The 21805-nt window shown below is 31.7% G+C and overlaps 2 protein-coding genes across 6 annotated transcripts in view; both read right to left on the reverse strand.

Moving 5' to 3' along the window:
• LOC105139948 (mediator of RNA polymerase II transcription subunit 15a-like) overlaps positions 1 to 14100 on the reverse strand; it is a 102259-nt gene extending 88159 nt beyond the window's left edge. Inside the window, exons 1-4 of one of the 5 annotated variants that reach the window (XM_011046597.1) lie at positions 11784 to 13297; positions 10583 to 10694; positions 9302 to 10175; positions 8116 to 8186 (exon numbers count right to left, since the gene is read on the reverse strand). In XM_011046597.1, coding sequence (XP_011044899.1) covers positions 8116 to 8186; positions 9302 to 10175; positions 10583 to 10694; positions 11784 to 11896 — 1170 coding nt within the window. In that variant the 5' untranslated portion in view covers positions 11897 to 13297. Of the gene's footprint in view, positions 1 to 8115; positions 8187 to 9301; positions 10176 to 10582; positions 10695 to 11783; positions 13298 to 13952 lie in introns of those variants that run through there. The other 4 variants (XM_011046599.1, XM_011046598.1, XM_011046590.1 and 1 more) reach the window with 4 other exon arrangements.
• On the reverse strand, positions 5176 to 7083 carry LOC105139943 (mediator of RNA polymerase II transcription subunit 15a-like). Its single transcript, XM_011046581.1, has 3 exons — positions 6990 to 7083; positions 5703 to 6713; positions 5176 to 5587 (listed from the first exon to the last, which is right to left on the reverse strand). Exons 1-3 carry the CDS (start codon positions 7053 to 7055, stop codon positions 5372 to 5374), a joined length of 1293 nt encoding a protein of 430 aa, XP_011044883.1. The 5' UTR covers positions 7056 to 7083; the 3' UTR covers positions 5176 to 5371.
• Positions 14101 to 21805: the final 7705 nt, after the last annotated feature.

The following is a 21805-nucleotide window of genomic DNA, read 5'->3' on the forward strand; positions in this document are numbered from 1 at the left end:
TCGCTGAAGAAATTCTCATCAATCATGATGTGAATGTGCTCCTTATCTCTTGAGGTTACCAATTTGTTAATATTGTTGCCGCTCAAATCCAGGAACTCCAAGCTGCTCAAAGATTCTTTGTGTTTGTTTGCTGCCTTTCTAGTTTATGCCTGCATCACCTATTGTCCCCATCAGAGTAGTAGAATAAGGGAGAAAATGGCTTTAAGAAGGATAAGATAAATTGTTGTGTTGTGAATCTTTAACAGTTGATGTTTGTTATTTTTGTTGTGTATATATATATATATATATAACTATAATGAATTTTATATAATAGATTTCAATATAATAAACACACAAGAATAATACAAAGTATAGTGGATCATAATGCTTCAATACAGAGGACCCATCTGAATTCTATTTAAAAGCACCTCATGGAGGCCTGCGTGAGGTAATTTGCCAGCAGTTATGCACACATCATCGATGCAATGTTTACAATGACAAACTTGCATTGTGTTCATTGTGGTATTAGGTTCACAGATTCTGATCAAATAGATATTTAATGTTCCAAAAACATTGTATACGCATTTAAATGCTTTACTTCAATAGATAGACTAAGTTACATCTCTAGATATCAGTATATCACATCTTCAATAGATAGATTAGGGCATGTTTGAATTTGAAGAACACGTGTTTATTTGCATCTTCTCTGTCAACGTGTGTTTCCGCAGCAACTAAAATGAAAACGAAGACCACTCATCATGGTGTAGAACTAACTAATATACTGTTCCAGTTATGGGGACAATCATTACTATCAGAAGAAATTAAACCATTTTGGTGTCCATTGTTTTGATGCTGAATACCATCTGGACCTGTTAACTGCCAAGAACATCTATTTTCCAGGCAATCAATTTGAAGATGAAGACTCGAACGCACAACTATAATTGACACTAATTGTTCAAGAGACGTGCAATTGATTTAAAATTTATTCTTTCAAGGGCTCACAAGATTCTGCATGCAAATGGAATGGACTAGTTCCGAGTTGTTGAAGTTGTTTTCTTGACCTTGATTGTGAATTGTGATCCACCAGCTTGATCCTTCTCTCAATCCAAGGAAATTTCTATTGCGTCGCCGGCCTTGAGGTCCTTTGAACGAACAAATGAAAACCAATCCCCAGAAAGGGCTGGTTTCGAACCCCCTCCTGGTGGGACTCTACAACGAAATGTCCACACTTGGCCTCTTGGGAAATCTCTTATACAGTATTGTTGAGTTTCTTCGTGAAGTTTTTTCCCATCGCTTATCTCGAACAAGTAGATGAGCAATTTACGAGGCAACTTGCCCCTTGCAAGAGGATTTATATAGTGCCGCACTCCACAAAACTGTGTAAAGGAAGCCAGCGTTAAGGTCCTTGTTCTAATAAGTGAATGCTGGGTCCACAGACAGAATCATGTCATCATATGTTCATCTTTCGGACTAACTGTGAATTGTGATCGAAAAAAAAATAAGAAAAGAAAAGAAATAATCAACATTCGTTTGATCGGTTATTTTAGGAACAAAAAAAAAGCATGATTAAAGGTCCAACGTTTCTGCAAGATATCCCTTTCATGGGTCCATTAACATCACTATCATTTCTTTCACTGTCACACCCCCTCCCCCTCCCCTGCTGTTCTTGTTATTGATGTATGTATTAACTTTTCTGAAAGAATAAATGCTGTAGGGAGCAAATAGTGTAAATAGAAAGAGGAGAACACTACATCCTCAAAAGAATAAAGAAAGAAGAAGAAAACAAAACAAAGTCATAAAACAAGGCTTTTCAATTAAATAAATGAAAACGCAAACGTAAATTTTAAAAATAAAAAACATGATAGAAAAGGAAGCACCTGGCGGAGATTTGAAGCCTTCTTAGTTGAGGTGGCGGCGGAGGAAGGAAAGAGAGAGAGCTCAGGTGGGGAGAGGTGAGGAATGTCGGACCAAAGTGAACATAGCTTGACAGACGACTTTATTCTTTTCCAGATTCGCTCATTTTTGTTTCTTAAAAAATTCTAAATGTTTTTTTTATCATTAAAAAAATTAATTAATTAAAAATATTTTTTAGTCAATACAATTTTTTTTAATTAAAAAAATTTAACTTGGTTTTCATGAAAATATTTTACTTTTATTTTTAGAAAAAAAAATATTTTTCAGAAGTTATGAAAAATTTAGGCTATATTTGTTTTTTAGAAATTAGTTTCAAAAAAATCATTTTCTAAACTTTCTTATATTTGTTTACTATTAGAAAAGTTGATTAACGAAAAATATTTTCTAGTTAAAGAAAAATTTGATTTGGCTTTTAGAAAAGTGTTTTCCTTTTAATTTTGGGTGGAAAACACTTTTTGAAAGTTGTGAAAAAATTAGAAATGTCATATTATTTGTAAATTATATCAAATTTGGTACTCAAACTTTTGATTGCTATATATATTTTGCTTTGAATATTTTTTTTCAATTTCATCCCTTATAATTTAATTTTTATATTAATTTTGGTCCTCATTTTTATAATTGTTTTTTACTTTTCTCTTGGTATTTTTTAAGTGAATTTTTTTACCTATCAAATTTGATTCTTATTCTTTTGATTGTTACTTATTTTATTTAAAATAATTTATGAAATGTTAATTATTATTATTTTAATTTCTTCATCTTTTAATTTTTTTTATTTTTTAGATTTGATCTCTATTATTTTGATTATTATTTATTTTATTTGAGATAATTTATGAAATTATATTTTTTTTTCAATTTCATTCTCATTCAACTTTTTAATTTGTAAGATTTGATCCTCATTATTTTAATAAACTTGAAAAAAATAAAATATTAATAAGTTATTTTCTAGTTTATTTTCCATGATATAAACAAATACTGAAAAATATTTTCTAACTTATCTTTTATTATACTATCAAATATTAAAACTAAAAGAATATATATATATATATATATATATATATATATATAAACTAAGAATGCTTCACTGTATGTGAATCCTGTGGCTTCAGTCTTTATCGCGCTCCGTCTCCTGTTTTTTCACATTTCTTCTCGCTCGGTGGGTGTTCCCGCGCTTTCTTCTCGGCTGCTAAGGCTCCCTGGCATCTTTTCATAGACTTTGTCTAGTGCATGTTCAGATTGAGATGGTTTGGCTGGTGCTAAGCGCGCAAGGAGATGTCAGCCGACAAGTAATCACTTGCATTGACTTCATTGAAGCTGTCCTCTTGGTCTGTAGCGGGTCTCATTAATGAAAAAATTATTCTAATTGACATTATTTTTGTTTTTATATTTGTTTTCAAATTTTTTATAAAAAATATCATATAAATTTTGGTTCATTATTAACTTTTGGTTGTGCTATCAAAATTAAATTATTAAATAAATTAAAAAATAATATTAAAATCACACTATTAGTATTAGAAAACAAATGATAAATTATTTTAAAACTAAATAGTTGATTATTATCTTAATTTAATTTTTATTTTTATTTTGATTTTTAATTTATATGTATGTTTTATATTACGTGGAAACTTGATTATTATAGTAAAATGGAACAATAATTTTATGAACTATTTAAGGTGTTCTCACAATCTTAAAATAATTTATTTTCTAATATATTTGTTCTGTGTATATTTGTGATACATGTAATAAATAATCTGTCAAGAACAAATTGATTATGACTATGTTAAATTCCTTGTTGTTTGTTAAAATGATTTAAAAAATAGTTTAATTTTAAAAAATAGTTTAATTTCAATAGTTTAATTTTAATAGAAAAAATAAAGTCTATATACCTTTTGTTAAATTCAATGACTATATTAAATTTCTTATTGTATGTTATCTATGTACTTGTTGCATTTGAAATAATATATGTTAAATGCAATTCCATTTAATTGGAATTTTTTTTGTTTAAGTTCCATATAGATTATTTTAGTTGTTAGAGACATCTCAACAACTATAAACAATTAGTTTTTTTAAAATATATATATATATATATATTGTTTTTTTATAACAAATAAAAAAGAGATTCCAATCATATATAACATAGTAGTTATTTCAAAAGAAAATCAATTAAAAATCATCAATCATAACATTCTTTAAATTGTGCTAAATTAAATCTTTATATTCTAACATATAAGTATAACATCTCACAGTCATTATATTTACACACTTTCAATCATCTTGAGTGCTATCGAGTGAGTTATAGAGATTATAGTTTTTAATTGTACAATCTAGAGAATGAATCTTGTTGCAAACAAATTATAATTATAAACATTTGTGAGTTTGGATAAATTCCTAGCATAGTGATGTATTGTCATCAAGAAAAAAAACTTTAAATGATATAATTTCTCATTGTGGATTTATCAAGGGCATTATATATTTCAATTAAATTAGTAAAAGAGTACAATACTCAAGTACAGCTAGTACTTGAGGTGTAGATGTAAACTTACCTAACCATATTAAAAACTAAGTTTGCAATATCTATTTACTTTAAACATTTTAATTATATTATTAATTATTATGTTGTATGTGTTTAGCGTGTTTATTTGTATTATTTGATATAATTAGTGAAACACCTCATTACCTCTTCTTTCGATGCTAGTGTTGCGTAGAAATCAGATCATTATAAATATAAAGTGTTCCAATGGAAAGTGAATTTTAGTCTGCATGTTTCTCTGCTTTCTTTTTGGTTTTCTTCGCTTGTCCCTTCCTGAAAATTTGTGTTCCGTTTTTGCCTTCTACCTGCTGCTTAGTTTAGGGTATTAAATTTCTTTGTTTCTTCAGAAGATGCCTTACTCTTTGTCCATATATATAAGTGAATTAGTTGCAAAACAGGGGTCTCTGTGAAAACATTACAATAGCATTTATAGCATTTACTCTGAGTAAGAAAACTTTTATGCATGCACTGTAGTTGACAAAGAAAAGAAGAGAAATCCCTTTAATTTATGAAAATGCAACGAGTTACCCTCACCTCACTCTGCAATATGTATCAGTGTTCATTGGCTACTGCAAGTGCCAGCAGTAGCTGTCCATATATGATTTTGGATGTAGAGATTATATCACCAAAACATTCAACTTTATAGTGAGAAACTAGGAAACCATACACTATATATTGTGGCTAATTGATTTTTGTCTGCTGCTTTTGTACTTTTAAGATCACTACCACTTCAACCCTGTACAAGTTAAAACAAATAGAAGGCCCCAAATCCAACACTATTCATTTAAGTTCAGTTGCAACTCAAGTTTCAAATTGAAACACCAGTGCTCATAGCAATAGATTAACCTTGAAATTTAAAGCGGAACAAGCTTCATGCAGCCATCCAAGAGGTCATCATCGAAAGAAGATGTTACACAAGACGTTCCAACAAAAATTACTTCCCAGCACTTTTTATTCCCTCGAGTTCCCATCTTGTGAGAAACACGTGAAAAATAAAAAAGACAAAAACGAAAGAAGATGACATCCTGTCATTGCTACCAAATCCTCACCAGCTGCAGCTTTAGATCCATTACCAGCTGCAGAACCAGTAATTCTGTCAATCATACTGACAACGGAGCCAATGTCACCGACAGATGCACTAAGTGCTTTGGGAGACAGAGATTTCACCTGGGAAAAAAAATTGCAGCATCACCATCACATTCACCAAGAAGTTTCTTTCTTTTCCAGAAACCTCCCAAATAAGGGTGGGGTGGAGTAAAACCAAAAGGAGAGCATCACTAACCGCTTTAATCAAGCACTCAAGTGGTTGCTCTGTAACATTTGACTTGCCAGAAACAGTTGTCAAAGCACCGCCATGAACACCATCAGGACTGGTAAACTCTGCAAGCAAAGGTGATGCAGATATCCCAGGAGCGCCAATTGCAAGGGATGGAGCCAGTGCTTGTGCAACAAATGGTTGGTGTACAATATTTCCAGTATTTAAGAGTGAGGAAATACCAGAAACTGGTTTGTCAGAATCTCCAGGCATAGGAGATGGAGCTTGCTGGTGTAATTGCTGCTGCTGCTGCTGCATCTGTTGATTCTGCATTAAATTCTGGCGTTGCTGCAATCGTTTAAGCTGTTGTGTTTGTAGCATCTGTTGTTCATGCTGCTGTTTTAGATGCTGGTGTTGAATCATACTGGAATTCGACTGAAGGGGAATATTTGGCTGCAGCAAACTTGCCCCTCTTTGTGTTGACATTGTGTTGACATTGGTTGATTGGGAAATGCTCATGAGATCCTGTTGTACAGATCCTACAGGTGTCTGCTGCAATGAGTTCAGTGCATTTCCTTGTCCAGAATCTAAATTGGAGCCTGGTTGTATTGGATTGATCATGTTTGATTGTGACGTTGAATCCCCAGATAAAGTTGAAAGAGAATTATGCAGCAAGCTTGACATATTGTTCTGCTGCATCTTTGGTACAGAACCTTGCATATTCATTGATTGCAACTGGGGATTCAGTTGATTTTCATGGGACTGCAATTGAGGAACTTGAGATTGGGGTTGCTGCATAGGTTGAATATGAGGTTGGGGAGGTTGTCCTTGCTGTAGATTAGGAATAGGCTTCCTGTATCTGCTTGGGTTTAGAAAACCTACAATCTGCTTCTCATAGAAACCCAATTTATCCTTGAAAGTAGGTGTGATGTTGTTTTTAGAGACCTGTAAGAATGATATCATGCGCTCCAACATGACCTTGAATACCTTCAGCTTTTCAAGATGTTCTGACTTTGGTTGTTGCGGACAAGAGTCATACTGAAAAAGCAAAGTTAACATACACGAGAATTAAAAATTGCATTGACACTTTGTAGCAAAACTAGTAAACATTAGTGAAAAAAATGTTTCTATTCCAATTCTTCTGTGTCAATGCTTGGTTGTGGGGTGGTTGGGGGTTGGGGAGGTAATTAGTGCAGATGATACAGTGACAAGCAATGCTGATGGGGAAAACAAATTAATACAAAAGCTCAACTGTGGGGGTTTCTGAATCATGTGTGGGCAAATAAATCGGAAAACATTACAGAGACAATTTACCTGCTCTAATTTGGTAGCAATTCTCTGGTACATTTCATTTATTTCAGGCAAATACGTTTCCTTCATTACTTTGATCTAGGAAGTACATATAACCAGCAAGACATTATCAATCATATGCTTGATTTCTTCACGTGCCAGAGTCAGAAAGAAACATAAGCAAACTTGAGAGAATTGATAATAAATAAATAAATAAAATGGCAGAGGACAGCACATATTGTTTGAGATAAAAATAGCAGAGTGGAATCAATGCTGAAAACTCAAAAGAGAATATCATTATTGATTGCATGCAAAGATGCAAAGGATTGTGTAGTTCCCACTTCAGACAAGATTCAAGGGTTGGTCAAGTTCAGTTACTTTGTCTCATGGCAAACTACAATCACCATTGTTTTCTATTGTTCTAACTCAAGTCAATGGATGTCATGACTTTGGTAAACACTTCTTAGCTTTATAACATGGGATTTATAACCCTTATATCCTAATTATCAACAACCATTCCTATTCCTGTTTTAGTACCCTCCCAGGCACAAAAAAATTGACTTCATCAAATATGCAGTTATGAATTGCAACTTCATCAAACAGCCATTAAACGATTCAGAATTTCAACCTCGTTTTCTAAAAAATTCAACAATACTGGACATGGTCATGATTCAATGGATTAGGTCCACTTATTTTCCTTTCTTCCATGGTCACATGTTTCAGAACAAATTTGATTGTAATCCTGAAAATAACTGTTCACTTAACCAAATATAACAATGACCATTCAGAAACAGTTCACTCTTGTTTTCAAGTCTGTCTGTCTATTACAGTAAGAAGTATTGTCAATTGGACTTGTTGGAAATAATAAAATAATAACTCACCACACAATAAATGTATGGAAATACAGGGAAAAAATCGAAAGGGAGAGATTTGCAATAGAATTGTTGTGTCAGTACGAAGAAAATAACCCTCTTGACCTAGAAATCTGAATATTTTACCTTTAATCATCTTATCAGTAATTTATCGTTTCTTAGTTCCATAGCTGAATAAAACTCCCTTGTACCAAATTCCAGGAGACCTTTTCCATTGAAATCTTGCAAGACTGACATACATGAACTTCGTCTAATGAACAGTAAACCACAGAAATTACCTTTTGGTAGATCTCCTCTTGCCAATCAGCACCATTTGCATGTCCAGTCTCTGCTGTAGAATCTAGGGACGCTACAAAAATTTTGATGCAGGCAAAATAAAATAAAATAGAATTCATGTATTTTTTTAATGTTTTCCGCACACAAGGGCATTTCTGTAATTTTTACACTTTCTGAAAATTATGGAATGTTGTAGGTCTTGGTTTTATTTCTATTTAGTATTTTATTGTTCCTAAAGAATAAGGAGCTTTATTAGGTTTTCCCTATCCTAGATAGGACCATTAGTATTTTCCTACATAGGAATACATGTCCTTTTTGGACTTGGAGCTTGGAGTACTAGGAACTCCATCTCAACGTTATGTAATCATTCAAACAGACAGAGAAACCACGCCCCCACCCAACCAAAAAAAAAGAAAAAAGTGATCATTATATATTAAAAAAAAAGGCTCAAAAAACTTATCATGGAAGAAAAACTCGAAAGTGAAACTTTACCTCCTAACCAGGAAAATCTTCAAAAACCATCTCAATCATAAAATATAGATAGTCATGCATCACAGTCCTTGTTCCTTAACAAGTTAAGGATGAAACACTTCACATGCCTTGCAGAATTAGCATTGAGGAGGTGATCATGAGATTTTTCCAGCAAGGTGATGATTTATCAGCACACCAAACCTTAAGTGCCTCAGAGTTAATCCACTTGCCAATTTCTTTCTTCCCATAAAAATCAATTGGCTGATGATTAGTTACCCTAGCGTCAAATGCATTGTCCAGTTATACATATATTTTTAAAATTCATGTCCGTTAAATTCAAAATGAGAGGTGAACAGTTGGTGCAACGAGCTGGAGGGCATGATGTGGTAACAAATGAGTGTGATTGCAATGGTTTCAATAGCAGTGGCATCAGTAGCACATAAAACTACCAAAAGAGCATTGCTGACTTGAACCATTATGAGAGGTGAACAGTTGGTGCAATGCACTGGATGGCATGACGTCGTAACAAATGTATGTGTGATTGCAATGGTTCCAATAGCAGTGGCATTTCTGATGCCATAAGTGGCAGCCGTAGCTCATAAAGCTACCAAAAAGAGCATTACTGACTTGAACCATTATTGTATTTTCAAGAAATTTAAATAAATATGTTATAATCTAACATGAAAGCACAAAGCTGCAAGGATGAGAAAAACTTACTTGAGGACGTTTCTGGAAGGGCTCTTTGAGGTTGATATAACTGTTTTTGCTGATCAATCACATTTGACTGTTGAAGCAAGGAGACTGATGCTTGAAGCCTTTGCTGCAGATCATGTTGTGATGGATTTGATTGCTGTTGCAACTGTCCAGGCTGTGATTGAATCTGTGCCATCAATTGCTGCTGTGGCAGCTGTGAGTGTGACTGCTGCCCTTGATTCAGCAACAAAGCACTTCCACTTTGTTGTGCTTGCTGCTGCAGCGTAACCTTGGGCTGTTGCAGCATGTGTAGACAGGGCTGATTAGATTGCATGCTTGAGTTACGAGGCTGAGCTCCAAGCAACGGCTGTTGCTGTAAACCAGTGACATTACTTTGAGGGCCCAACTGTTGCTGATGCATGCTTGAGAGGTTATTTTGTTGAGCCATTAACTGCTGCTGCTGCAGATTTTGAAGGTTATTCTGCTGCCCCAGCAATCTCTGCTGCGGCAAGTCCCCAACAGTGTTTTGCTGTCCAATTAATTGATTTTGCGACATGTTAGTGGTATTTGATTGTTGCCCCATTAGCTGCTGTTGTGGAGGCAATAGTGGCTGCAGCATCATTGGTGTTTGCTGCTGATGAATACCAGCTGACTGTTGAGGTTGTTGCTGCTGCCTGAGGACTGATTGTGGATGTTGCTGGACCATTGGTTGTGTTGACTGTTGAACAGAAGATGGTTGGTTCTGTTGAAGACCAGAGACGGTTTGCATCATTGAAGGCTGCATAGCATTATTACCTCCTGGATCCAGGGGTTTGTTATCATTGCCAGTGGGTATGGTATTTTGAGACTTGGTCTCCATTGTAAGCATCTTCAGAGATATTTTACGCAGATAGTCAGACTGAAATCAGATATCAATAACAAAACATTAGATCTCTGAGCAGTCCATGTTAGAAGAGAAGGGGGAAAAGAGATATAAGCTCTTTCTAATATGCTAGGCTTTCTGTATTTGCATCTTTTGTGAGGATATACTTCTGTGTCCCCTCTTTTTATTTAATTATTTATGTATTGATTCGTTATTTGCATTTTGCACACTTCCCTTGTACTTGAAAAGGACCTTGGTCATGATAAAAAAAAAAACACTTGTCATGAGAATTAACAAAAAGATGAGAACTTCTATAGAATGACCAGTGAGGAAGTGTGGACACACTACACACACGTGTACAAGCATGAATCCACAAACTTATGCATGTGTATATTCATGTCTAGAGAATATCCAAATTATTGAACCTAGCATTAGCCGAATACCTGATTGGTCGCGGCAGTATAAATCTTTTCCTCAAACCGCACGGCAATTTTCTTGAGTTCTTGTAATCCCTCCTGACCAGTAAACGGAAGATGCCTCTTTAATGTCTCCATTCTGCACATGTAAAACATTGCATTTAATTTTTAATGACAAGGCAGGTATAGAGAAGTTAGCAGTAGAGAGAAAGAACCGTGAACTCATCATATATACAACAGAATCATTAACAAAAAGTAAAAACAAATAACGATATAGCCGAGTGTCAGACAAGTAATATATGGCATCAAAATACAGACATCTATTTTTACTTCCTTTCCCTGTATTATTCCAGAGGTAGGACTTTACTTGGCCACCCTTCTGTCTAAAATTTTAGTTACAAGCTTCATGGTCAATTTTCTTGAACTGGAAGAACCTTCCATTTATGGCTATGGCTATGCTCCAAGATATATAAGTGCATTAGTTGAAAACCAGGGCAACTCTGTAAAAACATTACAGTAGCATTTACGCTGAGTAAGAAAACTTTTATACATGCACTGTAATTGACAAAGAAAAGAAGAGAAATCCTTTTAATTTATGAAAATGCAAAGAGTTAACCTTATCTCACGCTGCAATATATACTCTACAGTGCTCATTGGCTACTGCAAGTGCCAACAGTAGCTGTCTATATGATTTTGGATGTAGAGATATCACCAAAACATTCAACTTTATACTGAGAAACTAGGAAACCATACACTATTGTGGCTAATTGATTTTTGTCTGCTGCTTTTGTACTTTAAGATCACTATCATTTCAATCCTGTAGAAGTTATAGCAAATAGAAGGCCCAAGTCCAACACTATTCATTTAAGTTCAGTTGCAACTCAAGGTTGACATTGAAGCACCAATGCTCATGGCAATAGATTAACCTTGAAATTTAAAGCGGAACAAGCTTCATGCAGCCATCCAAGAGGTCATCATCAAAAGAAGATGTTGCACAAGAAGTTCCAACAAAAATTACTTCCCAGCACTTTTTATTCCCTCAAGTTCACTTCTTGTGAGAAACAAGTGAAAAATGAAAAAGACAAAAACATAGGTGTATGATACTTGAGGTTGCCTCATGGCAATCATCCTGATTTTAATTAACCTTTTGCCCTTCTCTTTTTCTTTCATTTAAATACAAGATATACTATTTTGCAGCACTTGCACATATTAGCAAACAGATACTTACATTTTGTTGACTATTCTTTGCCGTGACTCAGGCTGCAATTGAGCTCTCCAATCACCTGTGTCCATCACAGGTTCTCCACCTGGGGCAGCGGGCCTCCAATTATTGGCATCCATGGGGTTTTGGCCAACCAAAAAAAATCACTTCTATCACCACAAAAAAAAAAATAATTATATTGCACGTTAGAATAGACCCTAAAAAGAAAGTCAGGAACAGCAGAAGAGTAAGAGCACATCAAAGTCATGAAAATTGGAATATCAGTTTATTCAGACTTGAATAGATTTAAAAAGAACTTCCATCTAATAGCATGTACTTTATTAAAGAATTCTACCAAATATGGATGCATAAAATCTGAATAGCCATAACAAATATACACGACCATTCAGGGCAAGGTGCTAGGATCTTGGGTATTCGGGTATTCAGGTATTATAAGCAAGATTTGGGCCTGAATCTTCATGGTGCTTCTAAAACCAAGGAAGCAAAAAAACTAGCCAGCTAGTTCATAACTTGCCGCACCAACAGACGGTGAGTGTTGGTAAACCAAGCCATAGAGAAACTCATGGTGCTTCAATTTTAACTTGACGTTTTCTAGCAACACTTGTGATACATCATCGATGCAATGTTTACAATGACAAACTTGCATTTGTATTCATTGTGGTTTTAGGTTCACAGATTCTGATCAAATAGATATTTAATGTTCCAAAAACACTGTATACGCATTTAAATGCTTAACTTCAATAGATAGATTAAGTTATCTTTCTGGATATCAGTATATCACATCTTACCAATTTAGATTCAGCACCGGACCTTTTTCAGGTGCTTACCAATTTTTACTCGCAAGCAAATGCATAGAGTCAACCCCCTCCCCCTCCCCTCCTGTTCTTGTTATTTATGCATGCATTAACTTTTCTGAAAGACTAAATGTTGTAGGGAGCAAATGGTGTAAATAGAACGAGGAGAATACCACATCCCCAAAAGAATAAAGAAAGAAGAAGAAAACAAAACAAAGTCATCAAACAAGACTTTTCAATCCCCGATGAATATCAGCAGCCCCAGCAAATAGAACATGAATAGGCCACTAACAATAACCCATCCCAAAGAGATTGTCTAGGATGTTTTAAGCTAGGAAAAAGAAGAACAAAACGACGAGCATTAACCATGAATATTTCATGTTATCATCAACTCTAATGAGCAGACTGATAAGAATCAACTTAACAACTCTTGTTGAAATAAGATTAAATTTACAGGCACATCTTTCTCGGAATAGACAACACAATAACCCTGACCATGCTCGACGTTGAGGTAAGTTATAAAATGTTCTTCCTAACTAGATGCACAGGTACGCCTTTGGGGTGAAGTGAACGAAGTCATTTGTTTTACTCTTCCACGTGCTCTCAAGCTTTCACCTCATACTCAAGACCAGCTGAGCAGTCCTAAAAAGAAAGATATATCATGTAGGGTTATCGAGGCAGACCTGTTATTTTTATTTTTTTCGCGTTAACATGACCAAATTATAAAATTTAAAGTTCTTTTCTTGCGAGCTTAAAACCCAAGGAAATCGATTTGTAGTTAAAAACACAATAATTTTGAAGAATTCAGTAAATTCCAAAAAAGAAGAATCAACCAAACAGTTCATTTTTCGGTCATTCCGGCAGTAATATCTCTTCCACTCCAGCTGCTGCATAAACTAATTAACAAATTATCGATCGAGCCTAAAAGATTTGAATTGATTTCTATTCACAACTTAAAAATAAAACTAAAAAATAAAATAAAATAAATTTGGGCTCAAGAATTCAGGGCTTGATTATTACAACAAAAACTGTGAGAAAAATCGGATAATATCATGTAAATTAAGGGGGAAATTGAAAAATAAAATATTAGAATCGGCTGATTGTGCGTTTCTTTGAATTGCGTTCACGAGCAGCGATTTCATCGGATCCGATTATATATTTTTTTAATTTACTTATTAAAATCGAATTGCGTTCACTAGCAGATATTTCATCGGATCGATTTTTTTTTTTTTTTTACTTATTAAAATAGAATTTCTGTCTCTGAATAATAATTACAATAAAATAAATGAAAACACCCATAAATTTTAAAAACAAAAACATGGTAGCAAAGAAGCACCTGGCACAAACCTGAAGCCTTATTGGCGGCGGCGGGTTCCGGCACGCGTATTGGCGGCGGCGGTTTCCGAGAGGCGGAGGAGGGAAGGAGGGAGGGAGGGCCGGGAGAGGTGAGGAATGCTGGACTGAAGTGAAGTAGATGACTTTATTCTTTTCCAGATTCCTATTTCTTTTTTTTCTTTTTCTTTTTTGTTTTTTGTTTTCTACAATAAAAACAAGTAGTGCTATATTTGTTGCACATGGCAAGTTGTAAAATGGTTGATATACACTTTGGACATGATAAGAACTGATGTTTGTCTTGTCTAAAGTTTTCCTCGGAATAAAAGATAGTATAATTTTTTTTAATTTTTTATTTATTTTTTAATTTACAAAACTAAAATTTGATCAATTTTATTAAAATAAATATGTTCATGCAAGAGTTTAATTGCATAATTTTTTTTATTTAAGAAGTAAGTGTACTTGATATTGTGGTAATTATTGTGGTTGTGATTTGAAAAAAAATATTTTATAAAAAATATTTTTAATTGAGATTGATTTGGAAAAATATATGTTTAGTTAAAATTGTAGTGGAATAAAAAGTAGTTTAATTTATTTGGTTAAAAAATACCTTTCAAATGGAGGTTATAAAATAATAAAAAAAACATATATTAATATTGATGGTTTTTAATTGAAATATTAACGATTTAATTTCTGTTATTATATCATGAAATAAATGATATTTTATATAAAGTATTTTTATTGTCAGATTAAACTATGTTCAATTTCATCATGTATGAAATATATTCAATAAGGACTACAGTTTTTATGGTTTCTTGAGCATGCAACAACATAAGGTAAAATATCATTAGGAACAAAATTGAGATTGCAATCAAATTCTGTAAATGTTATGCCATCATATGATTTCCTTCAAATATAATTATGTAGTGCCATTGAATTATGTTAAATATTAGTTTTTCAAATAAAACACAATATTGAGAAAACTTTTCAGATTTTTTTTTATTTTACTATGTCACATCCGGTTCAATACATTTAGGTTCAGGACAGATCTAATTCAATGCATTTTGGTTTGGGGTAGACCCAGTCTAACCCATTAACAATAGAGTTGATCTTCACTGTTTATGTAGCTGAATAGTGGAGACATGGAGAAGTGCATAAGAAAGAGAAGAAGAAGGGGTAGCGGCCCTTGCTAGTGGTGAGGGACTGCGCTCGACCATTCTTCAACGTGAGCAGTGGAGTCTCCAGTATTCACATTGCAAAACAATGGAGACATGATGTAGAAGAAGAAGGAGATAAAGGAGAAGAACAAGAAGAAGGCGAAGGAGAAGAAGAAGGGGAAGGGCTGGTTATTTCTCTGTTGCAAAGCGCGCCATTGTTACTGTGTTGTAACACAGCTGCAACAAAAGCAGCCCTAAGCTGCTTTGAAGAAGGAGAAAAGGAAGGAGAAGGAAAAGGAAATGGATGGTTATTCCTCTACTGTAAGGCACGTCATTGTTTACTATGTTGTAACATAGTTGCAACAAAAGCAACCCTAAACTGCTTTGATCGTTCTTGCGTTGCAAATGTCGTAAAAGGCAGAGTCCATGAACAATAAATTCTGTTTTTTTCTTAACCAAACATGCAGGAGCTATATTTCAAGTGAAATACAGTCGCAACATCGTAAACAAATGCTATCTAAATCGTTCTAGATGACAAAGAAATAATAAAATATCAAAAAAATAAAAATGCAAAGACTAAAATAAATTATTGAAAAATTCTCAATGATAAAAACAAAATTATTTAATCTTATATATTGTGTACAGAACATAGGATAAGAAAATTATTTGATTTCATTGTGCAATATCTATTAATCATTAATTATTGAGAACTTATGAATTGTATAAATTTTAAAAAGATTTTATCATTGAGAAATCAAATTTTATGATATAAAATACCAGCTTTGTTTTCACTCAAACAAAAGAATTTGCAAATAAAATTTAGTATTTATTAAATAGTCAACTCCTTGGATGGTATAATATTTTAAAGGGTTATATAACTTTTTTTTCTGAAGAAATGTGTAAATAAAAAAATATTTTATCTTAATTAAAAAGTTAACTTTGTGGTCAAAAGTTGAAACTTTATGGTTTTTTTTTTTAAAAAGAAAATATAAGGTTATGTTTTTATAGCAAAATTTTTAAATGAGTTTCATGCTTATATAGTCAAAACTTTTCTTAAAAAAAAATATAAATTATATAATAAAGGTAAATGGGCCAAATTTTAATTTATCATTTAGTATTCTTTTGAATCTTGCTCCTCGTTAAGTTCTGTTGCTATAACTAATCTCAAATCACTATCCTTCCCTTTAATAAGTGAATATATATATATATATATCATTAAAAATAAACTTGAAATATTCTTTTTTAATTAGAATATTTTAAGGTGATTATTATTATTATTATTATTTAAGCAAAATGAATTATTTACCTAGAACATGGAAAAACTTGTTAGGTTATTAAAAACCATAAAACTACATGAAATATCAAAAAACTTGTTCAATTCAGTCTAATTACACATTGTTTAGTATTTATATTATCATGTACAATCCATTGTACTTAACACATTTTTAGTTTTAATTGAAGTATAAACTCATTCAATGCTATTTTTATTGTTAAAAAATATCATGAACATAGAATTAAAAAAAAAATTCTATTGGAAAAATGTTCTATCCAAATAAAAGAAACGTGGAAGTATATTTGCATATTATAAATTAATGGAAATATCAAAATATTGTTAAGTCAAAATGTTGCATGGCACCAGGATCACATGTCATCTTCTTCCTTTTCTTCTCGCAATTGTGTTTCAATTTATTTAAAATATATGACAAGAGAAAGGCTTGAACATGAAGTTTCTATATATTATCAACCATATAGTATTTCGTTGCTGTTATGGACAAAAAAAAAGACGAAAACTATGAATACAAATGAAACAACACAAAAACAAAGATGAAAACAAAATTATATATGGTAGTAACTGTATTTATATATTATTTGATAATGATAAATAAAAAAAATTATTTTATCTTTAATATGTATTATTCTTAAACTTATATATTTATATAAATAATTAGATTTTGTGTTAAATGTTAAAATTCATAATATTATAATAACCTTAGTTATAAAATATAAATTATGCTAGTGGATCAAGTCGGGACCTACTCATCTCTAGGCCTAGATCAATCCAAATTTAAGAAAGGATAGAAGGATTGACCCAATAAAAAACTTGAGTTGATTCAGGATAAAACACAGGTCAACTCGGGATAAAATAAGGGTCAAAGCCTGCTATTTTGTTTTTTTAAAAAACAACTTGGTCAAAACAAAGTTGTGTTGATTCTCTTTTTAAAAAAAAAAATGGGTCAACCTGAGTTAACCCTTTCACAACCTATGGCCTAGGCTTTCCCCCAGGTTGACTCTTGAGTCGGATTTTAAAATTATAATAATAATCATTTTTATTCATACATTAACCCTCCTAACCCATGACATGAGCTTACCCTAGGTCGACCTTTAAGTCAGGTTTTAAAACTATGGTAATAATTATTTTTATCCTTACATTGATCTAATTTAGCCATAGTTGACCCTCATGATCTATGACTTGGGCATTACCCTGAGTTAACCTCCAAGTTAAGTTTTAAAATTATAATAATAATCATTTTTATTATTTTATTAACCCAAGTCAATAGTTAACCCAAAACCTTCGAGTTGGATTTTACAACTATGATAATAACTATTTTTATTCTTACCTTAACTTAGATCAACAAGGATCACATATCTTACTCCAAGCCGACCCCCAAGTTAGGTTTTAAGACTACAATAATAATTTTTTTTATTCTCACATGTTTTAATTGGATAATTTTGAAATTTAAAGTTTTTTACAATGATATTTTACAAATGAAAAATAATACATATTGCTTATGAAGATATATCTTATTTGTACCTTCTATTTTGGAAGTACATAAATTCACTCTAAAATTGTCCTATGAATAAATTATTTTTATATCTCTATCTTTTCAACCCAACACAATTTTATCTTTATTGTCTTCATCCCTTTTATCCCTAGACAATAACTCAATGATATCCTAGAGTTTAATCATGATATAAATGTGAACATCTTAACATTATAAAATCAAATGAGTAAATAAGAAGACATAGAAGGGAAGTTCATAGTAATTTTATGAAATCATAGTTATTATATCTAGCTTAAAGCTTGATTTAGCTAAAATCCTAGATTAGCAGGTTTTGGTGGGTTGGTAATTTTTTTAAGCCAATAAAAAACACCAAGATTCAAACATTAATTTATGAATTTTTTTTCTCAAAGTCTACATTTGAATCAACTAGTTTCGATCAAGTGCCTTTACAAATAGGTGAGACATCACTAAGAAGAAATCAAGGATGAAATAAAGCCAAGTTTGTCCTTGACAGTTGTAGATCTTTTAGGTAATGTTTGGTCATTGTTCTAAAAAGATGGAGACAATAGAGGTATAATATGTTTGGTTAAAGAGACAAATATAAAGACAAACATAAAATAAATTTGTCTCTAGAATAATTTTGGAGTGAATTTTTAGACTTTTAAAATGTGAGGTATAAAAGGGACATGTCTCTAAAGATAATATTTTTTATTTTTTATTTTTTATTCCTAAAATATCCTTATAAAAAACACTCAATTCCAAATTTTCCAACTAAGACATATAAAGGTAAAAATGATTATTGTCATAATTTTAAAACTTAACTTGAGAGTCGATTTAGGATAACTCTCGGGTTACTAGTCAAGGCCCGGGTCACTAGTTGAGGCCCGAGGCATTGGTCGAATGGACATGTGTCAGTATAAGAATAAAAATAGTTATTATCATATTTTAAAACTCAATTTAGAGGTCGACTTGGGCAATTCTTAGGTCACGAGTGAGGTTGATCATTAAGTTAGGTTAATGTACTGATAAAAATAATTATTATCATAATTTTAAAACTCGAATAGAGGATCAACTTAAGACAAGACTCGAGTCACGTGTTAGATGGGTCAACCCGGACTGACCTAGATCAACATAAAATAAAAGTGGTTATTATCATAGTTTTAAAACTTGATTTGATGATCAACTTAGAGTAAGGCTAGAGTCATAAATCAAGAGGGTCGATCCAAATTAATGTATGGATAAAAATTATTATTATCATAATTTTAAAACCTGACTTGGGAGTTATATAGTATGTTTATATTTTTATGTGTGATTGATAGTTACAAAATCATAAATATGATAAAGTTATGTTCAAAATATATTTAATAATTCTAAGAATAAAAATGTGATTTGAATTGAACTTTCACGAAAAATAAAATTATGTCACATATATAATAATTGAAAACAATTTTTAAAATTCAAATAAAAATTTATAAAGCAAGGCTCACTTTATATTTTTTATTAAGCCTTTTTTAAAAAATAGAAAAACATAGACGACATATTGCTTTTTTTTATTGCCTCTTCAATCTCTCGAACTCACAACACATAGGTTTACATAGGTATATCAATCAATTGAGCTATAACATAAAGTTTTTATCATGTGAATTAAACAAGTACATTAACCTTCTTCATTACTAATATGAACAATATAAAAAAAAACACTCTAGTTCTTTTAGAAAAGTAGTATAATTGTGTTACTTTTTTTTATCATCAAACCAATGATGTAGTAACTTTCCATCATTGTCGATCCATATCTAAAATACTAGTTTAATACAATTTTAAATAGATATAAGCAATTGATATGAAAACAATTCTTTTTTTCAAGAAAATTTACCAACATCACTAAAAGAATCGAGAGGTAATAACCTCCAACACTAAAATATTTGATAGGGAATCACCTTTTTGCACCATTTATATAAACAACACAAGCAAGTGACTCATTTCTATATTTTTTAAAATTTTATCCTTTAATAATTGATTAATTTTGAATTAACCTTCATAATTTAATTTGATTTAATTTTTATAAGGTTATCTTAGTTTCAAACAAACATTCTAGTATTTGGTTAATGCTTGATTTTGTGAGTATCTATTTTTATTATAATATAATTAAATAAAAATAGTTTTTTTTAAAGAGTTATTAAACCTAGTAGAGTTTCTGACCCGAGTCACAGGTTTGACAAGTTAAGTCACAAAACCTTGATTGATCTAATATATAATTGTCTTAATATTTAAAAAAATTATCATCTTGATTTTTTAAAATCCAAATTGTGTTTTTACCGATAATCTATATAGCCTTTCGACTCGTCAAGATGGCTATTTCATGTTGAGGAAACTCCTACATGGTTTAATTTGAAACTCAAGTTAGGAAAATAATTAGATTATGAGGTTTCACAATTGACTTTTGGGCCTAATTAAAAAAACAATGCCAAAAAGCTCTAATGTGATCTAAGAATAGGTTGAAGAAGGAAATTAAGATTCTAGCATAATTATGCATGTTGTTTTGTTTTACACTATCAAGCATAATTCTCATCCTGATCGTTGGATAGAGCTAAAATTTTACTAGAAATGTCAAGGCATATTGTTCTATGTAGGGTTAACAAGTTAGCAGATGCAATGTGAATTTTATTATTTGTTGCCTTTTAACTTGTGAACTTTCTATTTGAAAAAAATCCTTGCAGCCTCGATATTTTTTGCTTTAATATTTTTTACATTAAATGTTTTCTATCTGACCCTCAGCACAATAAAACCTAATAAACCAATTCACCTTATAATTCGAGTAATTGAATTTACACAATTAATTAAGAGTTACCATTATTTCTCTAACTTCTATTTATTTTGTTTAAAAACAATTACTTGGGTAGGTAATGATTAATTAAGAGTGATCAATATGTTAACATTGGTTGGTTAAAAACTATTCGTAGGATTATGTTGTGTAGAATTCTACAAGTGTATGTTGTAATGAGCTCAACGTATTTTCTTGTTCAACATCTAAATTAGAGCCTTGTACTAATTTTATAGGTGGTGGGAACACCAGACTCGCATCACAGACTATATATATATACTAGTTGGATTGCTTGCACACTGCTTCAAGCAATCTTGCCACGACTTTCATGCCAATTATCAATTCATGAAACCTAAATCACATAACAAGAGGGAAAATAAAGAACTTTCCTAGCATGCAAGTAGGATCTAGATTAATTAAAAGGCAATAAGTGTAGTGGTTAAGTAATAATATCTTTAATTAAACATATTTGCCATCTAATGACTCTATAACAAAGAAGCGCTTAATAAATTAAAAAGAGTCGGATATAGTAGTGCTAGCAAGAGTCAAGACAAGTGCTATAGTCGAATAGCAATATGCAATGGTAGTCAATAGAGTTGAGATCTAGATTATTACCTTTAAAGTTGCATTTGACAAAACAGGCTATAGTCGAATCGATAAAAAATATCGGTTAGAAATAAAAGCAAGGCTATTGTGCATATCAGCAAATATCTAGCAACACCGCGTTTCAATAAAGAAATTTTAATCATTTAGAAATAATGTAAAAAAGGCAACTACAATAATTTAAGTTTCTCACTCCTTTTTCTTTTTAATTCTAGATTCAAAGGAGTAAAAATAAAAAATTGAAAAACAAACCATTGAAATAACCAACGCAAAAAAAAAACTAGTCAAGGCCTATATCTTTTATTTATTTCATTAACCACCCCCACCCCCATTTTTAAAATAATATCATTTATTTTTTTAAATAAATAAAAGTTTCATATATTACATGAAAAAAAATACTTATCAAACTTATAGAGTATGGGTCCCTATAAGGAGTTGATTAAAACCATATAGTAAGATGAGGACATAAAAAATATTTTTCATGTAATATATGAAACTTGTTCACTCCAATGAAAATATCTAAAAATAGTATTCGTGT

Source organism: Populus euphratica, unplaced genomic scaffold (assembly GCF_000495115.2).
Source record: "Populus euphratica unplaced genomic scaffold, PopEup_1.0 scaffold203.1, whole genome shotgun sequence".
Taxonomy (NCBI): domain Eukaryota; kingdom Viridiplantae; phylum Streptophyta; class Magnoliopsida; order Malpighiales; family Salicaceae; genus Populus; species Populus euphratica.